At 32.5% G+C, this 16,937-nt stretch overlaps 1 protein-coding gene across 1 annotated transcript; it reads right to left on the bottom strand.

Moving 5' to 3' along the window:
- Positions 1–425: 425 nt before the first annotated feature.
- LOC133873218 (uncharacterized) lies at positions 426–806 on the bottom strand. Its single transcript, XM_062310949.1, has one exon. The coding sequence runs from the start codon at positions 804–806 to the stop codon at positions 426–428; it is 381 nt and encodes a 126-aa protein (XP_062166933.1).
- Positions 807–16,937: the final 16,131 nt, after the last annotated feature.

Genomic DNA, 16,937 nt, shown 5'->3' on the forward strand with positions numbered 1-16,937 from the left:
TATTTTCAACACCAAATCAAAACACTAAAACCAACTTCAAACTCAAAGAAAATCAACCATTGAAACTCTAACACACCCAATTGGCCAACCCCATCGACCCATAAGCTTAAACCACATAAATCCAAAATCAAAACAATCAACGTAAATTTCTCACCCTCCTGATCGTCAAAGCCTTCTTTTTTATTCTACAAATAGCAAATAGAAAATACAGAATACATGCTCATAAACAAAAACAAACAAACAAAAAAAAAAACAGCAGACATGCTTAGCAAATGTGGGAGAAGAGAGAACTTATACAATGTTCATCACGGGAGATGGAAAGTAATAGTATTGAATTATCTCATTTTCTCAACATCCACCACCTCCACAATGTATAAGTTCATCACAGGAGATGGAAAGTAATAGTACTGAATTATCTCATTTTCTCAACAACCACCACCTCCACAAACACTACTACCTCCGAAATTACTAGCTGCACAACCGCCACCTCCAAAATTACCAGCTGCACAACCGCCACCGCCACCGCCATAGAGAACTCCAACATAAGGACGACCACCTCCACCCCAAGCACGACCACTCCCACCTCCAGCGGTTTTGCAGCCGGCACCTCCAGCTGCAAAACCACTGCTGCGAGTTCGCGGAGGTGTTTCCGAGATACCATCAGCACAAGCAAAGATGAGCATTGATATAATTGAAGGGGACATGATAATCATGGCGAGCAAAAGTAGGCCACCTGAGCCCTCCAATGCAAAACCTGGATCATCAACATGGGCAGCACCAACTAGAGCACCAAAATCTCTCCCCATTTGTGGGATTACCTTCTCTTTCTAAGATTTTTAATAGCTAAATACCAGTGTATATGTATATACTCGAGTTTAAAAATGTCTACTGGATGAACGATAAGTGTGGTTGAAATTTCAAGCCAAGTTCTTTTAAATATATAGCCACACGTACAACTTCTGATCATAATTAACTTTCCTTGAAATTTAATGACTTGAAACAGGTATGAGGTTTCCTTGATATTTTTTCGGTTTGATAGGGTCCATGTCCGTATCTCCACAACACATTCTTCATTGAAATTTTTATGTAAGATCGACAAGCTTAATTATGTGATAAAAATACTGGAAATGATTAATTTCTGCAGATATTAATTTCTCCACACACACACACACACACACATATATAAGATAGAGTAATATTTCTTGTACAATTTTTACATAATTTTTGCACAACTCTAAAGAGCACTCACAATGGATTATTTATTTGAAAAATGTTAGATTTACAACACTAACAAAACAAGTGCACAACAACCCCTCACATGAGGGTGGGCCCCACACATTCACAGATCTATCTTTATTTTATTCTTTCTTTCACCTCCCTTCTTCATTCTTTGAGTTTTCTTCTTCATTCTTTCAGCTTTCTTTTTCTTTCTTCCTTATGCAATAAATGTTGACATTATTATATAAACGTAATTTACATGAAATTAAATGTTGTTGAAATACAATAAATATTCTTGAGAGTTGTTGAAATGTTGTTGCATAGAAAATTTATTGATATTAATGAAATCAAACCATATAAGCAAGCCAACCCCACATCTTCTATCTCTAAAAAAAACAGACAATAAAAAAATACGATAGTGAAAAAAGTAATTAAAAATAATAAAGAAAGAATATAGAATTAAGAATAGATAATCGAATGTATGGTGTCATTTAAAACTCATTAGCTAAACTAGATAAAGTAAGTTTTGGTTAGCTATTTTAGATGAAATATACGCGATCCGCTATGAATGTTCTAACAACCTTTTTTTAAGATCAACCATTGAATATTTAGGGTACGTCCACATGTAAGAAAATAAATCTAATGATTGATCATAAAAAAAAAATTAAAAAAAATAAAATAAAAAAAATAATAATAATAATTAATTAAAAAAAAAATTTAAAAAAAAAAAAAAAAGTAGTTAGAGTTGTGTAAGAAGACCAAATAATGAAGTAAGTTAGAACCACGTGTACACATTAAACATGAATTTTCTCCTCTTCATAAACTCTCTCTAGCTCCCAATGCCGGTTAGAACCACGAGTACACATTATACATGAATTTTCTCCTCTTCATAAAATATTTTGTCTTTTCATATTTGAATTTGAAAATCGAGATGTGCATTATTCTTTAGTCTTTCTCTACCGACGTAAATTAGAAAGCCCTAACCTTTTAATTAGTTTTAAAAAGACCTAAAGAGTCTAATGCTTCTCGAATATTGATTATTATTTTAAAATCTTCTACAACTACAAATGAAAATTTCAAGATTTAGCATCTAATTGAATGTTTGATTCCCACGTTTCTGTCTTCCCGGTCGAAAGCTCCATGAATTCATCTGTTAGATCCAAACAAAAAGCTCCAAATTTGGTTTTCTTATTTCCTTTCGGTTGTTCTTGAGTTTTTTTTTTTTTTGGTGTGAGTGCATTAGAAATTTAGAATCATGTAGGTTTTTTTTTTTTTTTTTTTTTGGTAGAATTACGTAAATGAGGGTAATTCTAAATATCATATAAATGTTTATTAAGTGTCCATTAAAAAATAAGGTGGTTTTTAAAATTACTATTGAGCGTATGATTAATCAAATAGTAATTTTCATCAAATGATGATTTTAAAAATCACCTCATTTTTTTATGGACACTAATATGACATTTAGAATTACTCTATAGTTAATTTAGCATTAAATGCCCTATCGTGACATATTCGGTTCCCATTAGAATCCTTTATATGGATTAACAAATTGACCCCTCAAAATGGATTAATCGGATCCTCTTTAATTTGTTTGAACCGGAGAGGATGCTTGTCCATTGGGTTCTCTCCCCAGTCCCCACCAATAATTGGGAGTTTGGGACAAAGAATCTCTCCTGTTCTAGCGAACTGAAAATGTGCCACTTAGTAAAAATATGAGGGTAAAATTGTCCTCTCATCCCTAACCGGCTCATCGACAGCTGGCCTGAACTGGATAGATCCAAATGCCAATAACAAATGAAAACGACATTCATTAATGCAACGACTTTTCGTCTTTTTCGAGCAGTGTGGGCTTTTTCCTTGAATGTCGTTTACTAAGAGCACTAGCAGTTACCCTATATTGGTTCCCTTCCCTATATTTAGGGAAAATTTCATAAAAAATATCAAAAAACCTCCCACAGCAGATGCCCTATATTTAGATGAGGGGGTTGGGAATGAATAGTGATTCCCAATGTATACATGTCTACTATTCATTCCCTATGTATTATTTTAATATAAAATAAGTATAATTAATTGATATAGGGAAGAGAGAAAAAGTAGGAAAGAGAGAAAAAGAATAAAATAAGAGTAAAAAAAATAATATTTAATTGATATAGGGAAATGTAAGGGAATCTATTGTGGGGTATTTTTTTATAGGGAAGTAAAAAGTAGTTTTGTTCCCTAAACATAGGGAAAATGGTTGGGAATCTGCTGCTAGTGCTCTAACTCCCTCCCCCTCCCCTTCCCCTTCTCTCCCCTTACTTTTACCTTTTCCAAAAAATATCAAATTCAAAACATTCTTTTTTTTTTTACTTTTTATATCACATCAATAATTTTTTATTATTATTTAATTAAAAAAATCCACTACAATACAAATTTTTTTCACTTTTCCATATAAATTCTTTCTACTTTATATCACATCAATCATTTTCTATTTTCACACAACAAAAAAATTCTCACAAAGGGAAGGGGAGAGGAAGGGAAGGGAATTACTAAACAGGGCCAAATGCGGCAAGTTGGCAACAGGCTTAGCCGTCCACCGACAGAATTACCAGCTTGCATCCTGGATTCCCGCTGAGCACTTTTCCCATGCATGCTTCCCTAGGCGGTCAGAGGAGTAACGCCATGCTCCTGGTGTGTCGCCTATGCCATGTGATATCACTGTACACCTCACATAGTAACGCCACGTGTCTCTCAAGAATACCATTAATTTTGCATAGTGAAACCGCATATACAATCTCACGCGTTCTGGGATAAATAGTCACCATTCGATTTTCCTCATTTTTCTCAGAGCCGTTCGATTCCAGATGCGCTTTCCATGTTGACGGTGTGTTTGACTCACTACAATAAAGCCCACCTACTGCCTTTATCCTCCAACCGTCTCCCACCTACACACCTGACACCCCCTACCATTTCAAAAAAAAAATTGAAATTCTCAAATTATTTTTGAAATTAAGCGGTTTTTCACATCACAATGGCTTGAAAAATACTGTATATTAAATATATGGCATGTTAATAATAAAATAAAATAAAATAATTTCAAATGCTTTTTCTTTCGCTTTTAAAAAGACGTTACGTTTTTACCGAATCGAAATACAGTTTTTTTTCAAAGCTTTTATACGACATAAAGGGTGCGTTTGGGATTGCGATTTCGTAGATAATAAGTGCGATTTTAAACCAAATTGCAGAACATAGATCGTTTGAGAACTGTGTTTTTAAAAATTGCAATTTGAAAAAGCAGAATCTGCTTTTTTCAAATCGCAGATAAGATGGTACTTTTTTGAAAACGCAAAATTTTAAAGGTAAATTTGCGATTTTAAAGGCTAAACTGCGATTTTGCCAAACGCTCAACTGCGTTTTTAAAAATTACTTTTTTCAAATCGCACATTTTAAAATCGTTCTTTTAAATCGCACTTTTTGAAATCGCAAACCCAGACGGAACCAAAGTATAAGAAAAAACATTTTCGAATGATTTTTTTATTTGGTTTCATTGTTAACATGTCATCTTTTTAATATATAGCATTTTTTTTAATGTTATTTCAATGTAAAAAATAGCTTAATTTCAAAAACAAATTTAAAAAATAAAGGAATCCTGATTTGCGCTGCACCAATCACCATGCCTTCATCAACGAATTATGCAGAAGACTGAAAAGTTGGTTCCCTTTCTAGCCCTAATCATCGACTAATGCCCCTAATATATATATATATATATAAATGGAAAATGCTAGAATTACTATAAATATATTATAAGTGCACAACTCCTAAGTACATTGAAGTGAAACCTACATATAAGTGGTCATGGTTGAGCACGTCCCAATAATGGTCGTGGCCGGTGGCAATGCCCAGCCATGCGGCAATAAAATGAGATAAATGTGTAGCATATGACATTATTCTTTTCTTAAGCCAAATCATTTTTATTATTTTTTGTGACATGCATGTTCCTCTTTTCACAGATTTGTATAGAGTTTGAATTTTGAAATTTATTTCTGACAATGCACTAATAGAGGGATTAAAATGTTGATAAATTCTAGACATTATAATTAGAAATAACATTCATCCAACAAGATTGATGTGACACTCTCAATTAATTTTTGGATTAATCTTTGTTAAATAATAATAATAGTTTTTTTTTTTTTTTTAAAAAAGAAGATTTAGTAATTGATTAGGAGTGTCGGTCAACACTATTAAACAATTATAAGAAAAAGAGAAATGATCCCTACACTCATTTCTCACAACAGCCTCACAACAAGCTGATGTGGATGGTAATATTTTATTACTTTTTTTGTTTTGTTTTATTTTCTTTTCTTTTTGTAAAAAAATAATAAAACACTACCAGCCACGTCAGCATGTTGTGGGGCTATTGTGAGAAATGAGTGTAAGGATCATTTTTCTAAGAAAAAAATAAACTACGTAACATTATTCTAAAACGTTGTAAAAAAGGAATTTGGATCATCTCCATTTGAAATGGAGAGAATTCTCTCCATTTAGTATACATAAAAAAGGGTTGTAGGAATAAATGTGTTAAGTTAGCATTAAATGGGAAGAAATTAAAATAAAGATGCAGGCTGGGCATCGTATTAATTAAGGGCCTAAACAAGCTTAGGTTATTTTTTGCAACTTGTTTCAGAAGCCCACACGCACTCAAAACTGAATTCAGCCTCCAAACCAAACACAAATAAAAACAAGTTAAGCGAGCCGAACATTCAACGTACACTGCATGAATTTTTACAAAAACCTAAAACAAAAACAAATATTGTAGGCTGTCAAACAGTGCCACGTGTGCAAGGACCAAGATTTTGAATATATATATATATTGGAAAAACGAGCTTGGTTTCACTTAAAAACAGAATTTAAATGGCAGTCAAATATATGGGTAAAGTAAAATTACAGAGCTCTTAGAATTTATTTATTATTTTTTAACTAAGTACATACTTAAGCAAATAACTCCAATTTGGGGCCTCTCAAAGCAATTAGAGTTAACCAGTACCCAATTCTTCTTTCGTTGACAGCTCTCTCTCTCCCTCCTATAAAATGACGTTAAGGAGTTTTTTTTTTTTCTTCTTTTTTTTTTTTTTCCTTAAACTCTCTTTACCACATCTCAAAGCAATCAGAGATGTGGTAAAGAGAGTTTAAGAAGAAAAAAAAAAAAAAAAAAAAAACCCTTAACGCCATTTCAAAGGAGGGAGAGAGAGAGAGAGAGCTATCACTAAAAGAAGAATTGAGTAGTGGTTAACTCGACCTTAACACGTTGCCTTTTCTTTACATTTCTTCAATAAAGGTTTAGGTAATGACTCTCTCTCTCTTCTTCTTCTTTTATTTTTTATTTTTGATAGCTTTTGGTAGAATATCTACAGAATGGAGATAACTGGTCTTTATGTGAATTCTGATCCTTTAAGTACTCGGTGCCTTTTGGTATTTAACTTCTTTTTTAATAGGTGATGTGACTAATGTTTAATACGTGAAATATTTAATTAAAATTTAAAGTAAATGAAAGAGTTAATGTTTTAACTCATAATTTTTAGCTTTAATACAAAGTTAAATTATTATTTATTCCAAAAGCTTAAGTTATACATATGTAATCCATTTAGCTCATTTCAGAACCATAGTTGGCCCCGTTTCGACTAAAAATAGTCGATGTCTAAATTCTGGCCAAAGTTGTCGATGCCGGCTAGAGTTGCCGAAGTTCAAGTTCCGGTCATCGTAGCCGATGTTCAAATTTAAGACATAGTAACTATTTTTTAGCCATTCAATATTCAAGATCAACGATTATTAACAAACCGTTCATCTTACGGGAGAATGTTAAGGATAGAAATCCGTTGTGATTGTTTATTTGAATTTCCTAAATATAGACTAATCCAATCATCTAAATCTATTTAGAGAATTCAAATAAACATTTTTAACGAATTTCTATGCTTTAACATTTTCTATCCAACAAAAGACGGCTTTTGCTACTTATTGTCATTTGTCAACACCAAACCAAAACACCCAAACCAGCTTCAAATTCCAAGAAAATCAACCATTGAAACTCTAACACTCCCAATTGGTCAAACCCCATATATCGACCCAAAAGCTTAAACCACATAAATCCAAAATGAAAACAATCAACGTAAATTTCTCACCATCCTGATCATGAAAACCTTATTTTTTATTCTACAAATAGCAAATTGAAAATACACCATACATGTTCATAAACAAAAACAAACAAACCAAGAAAACACAGCACACATGCTTAGCAAATATGTGGGAGAAGAAAACTTATACAATGTGCATCACATGAGATGGAAAGTAATAGTACTGAATAAATTATCTCATTTTTCTCAACCACCACCACCACCACAACCGCCACCGCCACCGCAGCCGCCACCGCCACCGCAGCCACCGCCACCGCAGCCGCCGCCGACGCCGCCGCTGTTGTAGCTGCTTTTGCGAGCGCCTTTGCCTTCGTCACCACAAGCAAAGATGAGCATAGATATAATTGAAAGGGACATGATAATCATGGCGAGCAAAAATAGGCAACTCGAGCCCTCCAACACAACACTTGGATCATCGACATGGGCAGCACCGACTAGAACACCAAAATCTCTCGCCATTTGTGGGATTACCTTCTCTTTCTAAGATTTTTAATAGCTCAATACTAATGTGTGTGTGTGTGTATATATATGTTTAAGAATGTCTACTTGACGAACGATAAGTGTGGTTGAAATTTCAAGCCAAGTTCTTTCAAATATATAGCGACACGTATGACTTCTGATCATAATTAACTTTCTTTGAAATTTAATGACTTGGGATAGGTATGAAGTTTCCTTGAAATTTCTTCTGTTTGATAGGGTCCACGTATGTATCTCCACATCACATTCTTTATTGAAATTTTTATGTAAGATCGACAAGCTTAATTATGTGATAAAAATACTGTGAATAATTAATTTCTCCATATATAAGATAGAGTAATGTTTCTTGCATAACTCTAACAACTTTTTTAAAAAAATCAATCATTGAATATTTAGAGCCCACGTGTAAAAAAACAAATTCAACAATTAATTATAAAAAAATAATAATTAGAGTTGTGATAAAATTGAGTAAAAAGACTAAGTATTGAATTATGTTAGAACCACAAGTACACATTAAACACGAATTTTCTCCACTTCATAAACTCTCTCTCCTCCAGAATGTCGGTTATACATTTTGTCTTTTCATATTTAAGTTTGAAAATTGAGATGTGCATTCTTTAGTCTTTCTCTACCGACGTAAATTAGAAAGCACTGACCTTTTAATTAGGTTTAAAAAGACCCAAAGAGTTTAATGCATCGCGAATATTGATTATTATTTTAAAATCTTCTACAACTACAAATGAATATTTCTAGATTTAGCATCTAATTGAACGTTTGATTCCCACGTTTCTGTCTTCCCGGTCGAAAGCTCTATCAATTCATCTGTTAGATCCAAACAAAAAGCTCCAAATTTGGTTTTCTGTATTTCCTTTTGGTTGTTCTCGAGTTTCTTTTTTGGTGTGAGTGCATTAGAAATTTAGAATTTTTTTTTTTTGGTTTTTTAGGTAGAATTACGTAGTTGAGTGTAATTCTAAATATCATATAATTATCTATTAAAAAAATGAGATAATTTTTATAATCACCATAAAGTGTGTAATTGATCCAATAGTAATTTTAATCAAATGATGATTTTAAAAAACTACTCATTTTTTTATAGACACTTATATGACATTCATTTCTATAATTACTCTGTAGTTGATCTAGCATTAAATGCCCTATCATGGCATATTCGGTTCACATTTAAATCTTTTTCGGTTCAAACAAACCGGAGTGATCCAATTAGTGTATTTTAATAAATAAATTTATCTATAAAAATATAAATAGACAAATTTACCCTTCAAAATGGATTAACTGGATTTCCTGCTATTCAATTGAATTGAACGGAAGAGAATTTCTGTCAATGGGGTCCACTCCCCAGGGGTAGTGACTGGGGGAGGCCAATGACCGGCTCTCTCCGCCCTTTAATATAAAAAAATTCACTTTCAATCTAAAGAAAGGAATAAAATAATATAAAAGATAAAAAATAGATTGAAAGTAAATTTTTTTAATATTAAAGGGGGAGAGAGCCGGTCATTGGCCTCCCCCATCACTACCCACTCCCCAGTTCCCACCAATAACAGATGAAAACAACATTAATTAATGCAACGACTTTTCGTCTTTTTCGAGCCGTGTGGGCCTTTTCCCTGAATCATTTTATCCACATGCAGCTATAGGCTTAGCCGTCCACCGACAGAGAAATGTGAAAACAACATTAATATTCCAGAGATGTAAAGGTATGTTTGGGTCTCATCAAAATTTAGATTAGATTATATTATATTATATTTCAATAACATGTTTGGCTGGTTTTTGAATTTCAGAATTTAGAAATCGGTTTTATTCAACCCGTTTTTAACCCAACTCAACCCGATTGAAAAGCATACGATTTAGAATTCCATAACGTCTTCAGAGTACTTTTTAGAATTCCAACGCGTCCTTACTTAGAAATTTTTCTCGGTGTGTTCCTTTTACACGACGTTTGTTTGCATTTTGCAGTATAAACCGTTGGATGCAGAGACTGGTTAGATTTAGCGTCCACGTTTCAATCAGGACCGTCAACCGAAATGTACAGATAAAAGTTCCATACACCGAACAACTTTCCTCCTGCACAGGTCACGGGACGACGGGTCATGGGTCAGCTTTCTCGTTTTCCTAGGGGTCCTTTGCATTGTATGTGTTGGGCTTTACAAAACGTTAAGGTGGGAGTGGCAGAAGAAAACCATTGGATGAAGCAATCTCATATCTAACGGTTGTTGACGAATAAAAAATATATCCGATAGACCGAGCTTCTCGTCCGCATGCCTCCACCTCATTTTCTGCACTAGCTTTACCAGCTTGCAAGCCTTGCATCCTTGATTCCCGCTGAGCACTTTTCCCATGCATGCTTCACTACAATAAAACCCACCCACTGCCTTTATCCTCCAACCGTCTGCCACCTACACCCTCCCTACCATTGCAAACTTTAATTTTAAATTCCTAAAATTTTTTGAAATCAAGAGATTTTTTACATCAAAATAATATGAAAAAATATTGCATATTAAAAATATGGCATGTTAATAATGAAATAAAAAAAAAAGTCATTCAAAAAGACTTTTTTTTTTTTTTTTTTTTTTTTTTTTTTTTTTCACTTTTGAAAAGATGCTTTTTTTTTACTAAATCGAAAGATTATTTTTTGCTCAAAACTTTATACGACATAAAGTGTAAAAAAAACATTTCGATTGATTTTTTTTATTTAGTTTCATTGTTAACATGTCATATCTTTAATATGTAAAATTTTTTATACTATTTCGATGTAAAAAACGGCTTAATTTTAAAAGAATTTTAAAAATTTGTAGAGAATCCTAATCTGCGCCACACCACGCCTTCATCAACGAATTATGCAGAAGACTGAAAAAGTTGGTTCCCTAAGTTCTCTTTCTAGCCCTAATCAACTAATGCCCATGATATATATAAAGTAGTCATGGCTAAGCATGTCCCAGTTGTGGCCGTGGCCAGTGGCAGTGCCCAGCCATGCAGTCATGGCTGGGTTGGGTGACATAACAAAGCATGAGCTACATTTAACAAAAACAACGCATCAACAAGTGAGATAAACGTGTAGCATATGGCATTATTCTTTTCTTAAGCCAAATCATTTTTATTATTCTTGTGACATGCATGTTTCTCTTTTCACTTATTTGTATGGAGTTTGAATTTTGAAATTTATTTCTGACAATGCACTAATAGAGGGATTAAAATGTTGATAAATGCTAGACATTATAATTAGATATAACAATCGTCCAACAAGATTGATGTGACACTCTCAATTAATTTTTGAATTAATCTTTGTTAAATAATAATAAATAAATAAATAATTTAGTAATTGATTTGAAGTGTCGGTCAACACTATTAAACAATTATAAGAAAAAAAAATAGACTACGTAACATTATTCTAAAACGTTGTAAAAGAGAAATTTGGATCATCTCCATTTAAAATGAAAAGATTCTCTCCGTTTAGTATACATAAAAAGGGGTCGTAGGAATAAATGTGTTAGGTTAGCATTAAATGGGAAGAAATTAAAATAAAGATGCAGGCTGGGCATCGTATTAATTAAGGGCCTAAACAAGCTTAGGTTATTTTTTGCAACTTGTTTCAGAAGCCCACATGCACTCAAACTGAATTCAGCCTCCAAACCAAACACAAAAAAAAAAAAAAAAAAAAAAAAAAAAAACACAAAAAAAGAAAAAAACAAAAAAAGTTAAGCGAGCCGAACATTCAACGTACGGTACTGAATGGATTTTTACAAAAGAGTAATGATTCAATGATACCCAAAGATACAATTTTTCACTATCTTGCCTATGTGGCAAGGTGGTCTCCCACTATTTTTTGAGTTTTTTTATTTTTTAAAAATAAATTAAGGTGGGGGACCACCTTGCCACATAGGCAAGGTGGTGAAAAGTTGTATATTTAGGTGGTAGTGAATCATTACTCTTTACAAAAACCTGAAACAAAAACAAATATTGTGGGCTGTCAAACAATGCCACGTGTGCAAGGACAAAGATTTTGATAAAAAAAAAAAAAAAAAAATGAAAAAACGAGCTTGGTTTCACTTAAAAACAGAATTTAAATGGCAGTCAAATATGTCATATATGGGTCAAATAAAATTACGGAGCCCTTAGAATTTATTTATTTATTTATTTTAACTAAGTACATATTTAAGCAAATAACTCCAATTTAGGGTCTCTCAAAGCAATCAAAGATATGAGCACATGGCATCATCGTCATCAAGGATCCTACTGTAGGAAAAAGTATCGGATATTTGTTGTAAAAAAAATAACGGTTGAGATTCAAGTTCGTATATTTTAACTTAAACGATGTCGTAAAGAGAGTTTACGGATAAAAAAAAAAAAAACCTTAAGGCCATTTCAAAGGAGAGAGAGAGAGAGAGAGTTGTCAATGAAAGAGGAAGTGGGTACTGGTTAGCTCGACCTTATCACATTGGCTTTCTTTACATTTCTTCAAGAAAGGTGATGACTCCCTCTTCTTTTTTTTTTTCTTTTTTTTTTTCTTTTTTTTTTTTTTTTTTTTTTTTTTTTTTTTGTAGTTTTTGGTAGGATATCTACAGACTGCAGATTACTGGTCTTTATGTAGAAATGTAAACGAAGCAAAACTACTCGTAAGCTTGCTCAGGCTCGGTTCGATAAAGCTCGACTCGTATGCGACTCGGTTATTAAATGAGCTACTTGTGGGCACGAAAATATACTTGATTATTAAACGATACAAACCCGTATAAAACTCAACTCACTCGTTTATATGATACTAAATCTTATAATTTAAGTGATATACTGATAGGATATAGTGTATCTTCATTATATAATGTAAATTATGTAATAAACATATAATTAATCATTTATATCAACAAGACAACAACACTTATTTTATATGACAAGTGACTAAGTATGATCTAATCATATATATTACATAATATGATCTAACAATTCATATGAATATGATATAAAGATTCATATGTGATATAATTAAGTATATATATATAAATTATAGTCATATAATGTCACATAATTCCTAAATTCTAACTCATAAGTATACAATTCATAGTAATGTAAACTATATCACTTTACCACAAAACATCAGTATTTTTTTTTTCGAGCCGAGTTGAACTTAATTTTTAAATTTTAAAACTTGTCATATGAGCTCGTGATAAATGAGCTCGAGAGTGGCTTGAGCTCGGCTCGAGCTCGTGATACATTTAAATGAGCAAAGCTTAGACATGCACTTTTCGCTCGAGCTCGACTCGTTTACATCCCTATCTTTATGTGAATTTTGATCCTTTAGGTACTCGGTGCGATTTGGTATTTAACTTCTTTTTTAATAGGTGATGTTCAATACGTGGAATATTCAATTGAAATTTGAAGTATATGAAAGAGTCAATGTTTGAACTCATGATCTTTGGCTATGATATCATGTTAAATTACCATTTATTCTAAAAGCTTAAGCTACATATGTGTAATCCATGTAGCCCATTTCAGGCCCATAGTTGGCACTATTTCGACCAAAAGAAGTCGATGTCTAAATTCCGGCTAAAGTAGTCGATGCCAGTCATAGTTGCCGAAGTCCAAGTTCTAGTCATAGTAGTCGATGTTCAAATTCAAGACATAGTAACCATTCTTTAATCATTCGATATTCAAGATCAATGATTACTAACAAACTGTTCATTTTGTGGAGGAATGTTAAGGATAAAAATTCGTTGCGATAAATATTTATTTGAATTTCTTAAATCTATTTAGAAAATTCAAATCAACATTTATCACAACGAATTTCTATCCAACAAAAGACAGCTTTTGGTACTTATTTTCAACACCAAATCAAAACACTCCAACCAACTTCAAACTCCAAGAAAATCAATCATTGAAACTCTAACACACCCAACTGGCCAAACCCCATATATCGATCGACCCAAAAGCTAAACCACATAAATCCAAAATCAAAACAATCAACGTAAATTTCTCACCATCCTGATCATCAAAACCTTATATTTTTTATTATACAAATAGAAAATAGACAATACAACATACATGCTTATAAACAAAAATAAACAAACAAACAAACAAAGCAAAAACAGCACAAATACTTAACAAATATGTGGGAGAAGAGACAACTTATACAACATTCATCACAGGAGATGGAAAGTAATAGTACTGAATTAATTATCTCATTTTTTTCAACCACCACCACAATCGCCGCCGCCACAACTACCGCCGCCAGAGTTACCATCACCACAAGCAAAGATGAGCATAGATATAATTGAGAGGGACATGATAATCATGGCGAGCAAAAATAGGCCACCCGAGCCCTCCAACGCAACACTTGGATCATCGACATGGGCAGCGCCAACTAGAGCACCAAAATCTCTCACCATTTGTGAGATTTTCTTCTCTTTCTAAGATTTTTAATAGCTCAATACTAACGTGTATGTGTGTGTGTGTCTATATATATATATAATAATAATAACGTCTACTTAACACCAAGTTCATCCAAAAAAAAAAAAATATGAAATTTATAGCATGCACATTTCTGATAACTTTTCTTGAAATTCAGTGACTTGAAACAAGTAGGAAGTAGGAATTTTTTCCATATTTTATTCTGTGATTCGATCGGGTCCACGTATATTAATAACATTATTTATTTATTTATTTTGGATGAATATATTAATAACATTCTTCATTGAACTTTTCATGCAAGACAAGCTAGCTTAGTCACACGAGATTATCCATAAGACCAAGAAATTAACTAAGCTACAAGTACAAGTTTTGGATTACCAATCTTTATACGAGTCAAGCCCTGGCCTTGACCATTTCTTGTTTCTCTCTTTTTGAAATTATTTTATGACCCCTTATGTTTTGTGCTTTTTGACATTGAAACCTCACTTCCTAATTTGATGAAATTACGATCCTTGTTTTGAATATTTGTAAATTCAGGCCTCCGATACTATTTTCCGTCAAATAGATAACATAAACAACATAAAAATCATAGTTATGCCAAAGGACGGAGAGGTGGCCACGTGGTGTGGGGGGACGACCTTAAATAAATACATATATTGTCTCTTGATGTGTGTGTCGATCTGTGATTATTGTAGCAAATAATTAGTACATAAAATTTCAAAAAATCAGATTATTCAATTTCTGCCTAATCGGTAATATTGATTTTTATGCCATTAATTCTATGAGAGAATTAAAGACTTTCTTTTTTTAACTTAACACTAGCAGAAACAGTAATTAATAACAATGATTGGAAAACCATCCATTTTCAAGCAAGATAATATAAAACTAAATTGACTTTGCACCATATATTCTCTGCATAAACTAAAAAAACTCACATAAAAACACTACTTTTTTTTTAAAAAAAAAAGAAAAAAAATTAATAGAACAGGACTTTCCTCTAATTTAAGGTAAAATAGGAAGTGGGTGTGGATGGAAGTGGGTTATTCATTATTGATTACCTTGGACCTAGAATGCCAAGATTCATCATTAAAAAAAAAAAAAAAAAAAAAAAAAAACCATCTAATATCCCCACTTCATTGATCAAAAGCAAAAATACTCCTATACCACAAAACAACAATTAACCCATAAAATCTACACAAGTCTCTGATTTAACAAATAACTCAAGATCGGACCCCCCCAAAAAGAAAAGAAAATAAAATCAATTTTTTATCAACCCATGTTCAACCTATATTTTATTTTTCTTTGCACTTAATTGTTTTATCTTCCGATTAGAAGAATTGATTCTATACCTAGATGAGAAAAAAAAAATGTCTGAAGAATACATAATAGATTGCCAAGTGAATCCTTGAAGCCTTAGTATTTTCTATTAATCTCCTCAAATCTCACTTTTAATAATTTAGTTTGGTAATTTAATTTTAGTTTACCTTTCGTTCTTTTTTATCTCGATAGTTTATTGCTTGTATAATTTATTTTGTTTAGATTAATTGCATGTTTAATTTTATTTTATTTCTAATCAACTACATTTTTATTGAATTAGATTAGGATTAATTTAGTTAGATTTGGTTAGTTTTCCTACAATTACACAAACGTCAGTAGATTCAACCTTGCCCTTGCAAAGCCATACTTTGGTACTGTTCGTTCGAAAGGCTTTCGAGTGCATTTAAAATTTTACAACAAAAAGACAGCAGACATGCTTAGCAAAACCTAATACAATGTTCGTCATAAACTTACTGGAGAGATAGAAAGTAACAGTGAATTATCTCAATTTTTTTTTCATTTCTTTTCTAAAGAAAGAACAATGCCCCTTAGAGTGTGCAAGGATCAATATTAAAATAAATAAATTGAAAAACGAGCTTGGTTTCACTTAAAAGTAGAATTTAAATGGCAGTCAAACATAGGTTTTTTATTTTATTAACTAAGAATATACTTAAGCAAATAAATCCAATTTACGGTCCCTCAGCGCAATCACAGATATGAGCAAATGGCATCTTCAAAACCTTATCTTTTATACTAAAATAGCAAATAGAGAAGACAGCATACATGCTCGCACGTTTAGCAAATAGTGAATTATCTTGTTTTTCTCAACGACCACCACCGCTGTCTCCACAACCACCACCACAACTAACGCCTCTAGCTCCACAGCCGCTGTTGCTGCCAGAGTTACCATCACCACAAGCAAAGATGAGTATTGATATAATTGAGAGAGACGTGATAATCATGGCGAGCAAAAGTAGGCCACCCGAGCCCTCCAACGCAACACCTGGATCATCAACATGGGCAACACTAACTAGAGCACCAAAATCTCTCATCATTTGTGTGATTTCCTTCTCTTTTTAAGATTTTTAATAGCTCAATACTAGTGTATGTATATATATACACTCTCAAGTTTAATAACGTCTACTTAACTCCAAGTTTATCCAAAAAAAAAAAAGAAATTTATAGCTTGCATATTTCTGATAACTTTCCTTGAAATTTAATGACTTCAAACATGTAGGAACTAGGAATTTTCCCATATTTTTTTTCTATTATAATTCGATCGGGTCCACGTATATTAATAACATTTTTTTTTTTTGGATGAATATATTAATTAATAACATTCTTCAT

Source organism: Alnus glutinosa, chromosome 7, assembly GCF_958979055.1.
Source record: "Alnus glutinosa chromosome 7, dhAlnGlut1.1, whole genome shotgun sequence".
Classification (NCBI taxonomy): Eukaryota; Viridiplantae; Streptophyta; class Magnoliopsida; order Fagales; family Betulaceae; genus Alnus; species Alnus glutinosa.

Coding starts and splice junctions, on each gene's coding strand:
- LOC133873218 (XM_062310949.1), bottom strand. CDS start 806: ATGGGGAGAGATTTTGGTGCTCTAGTTGGTGCTGCCCATGTTGATGAT.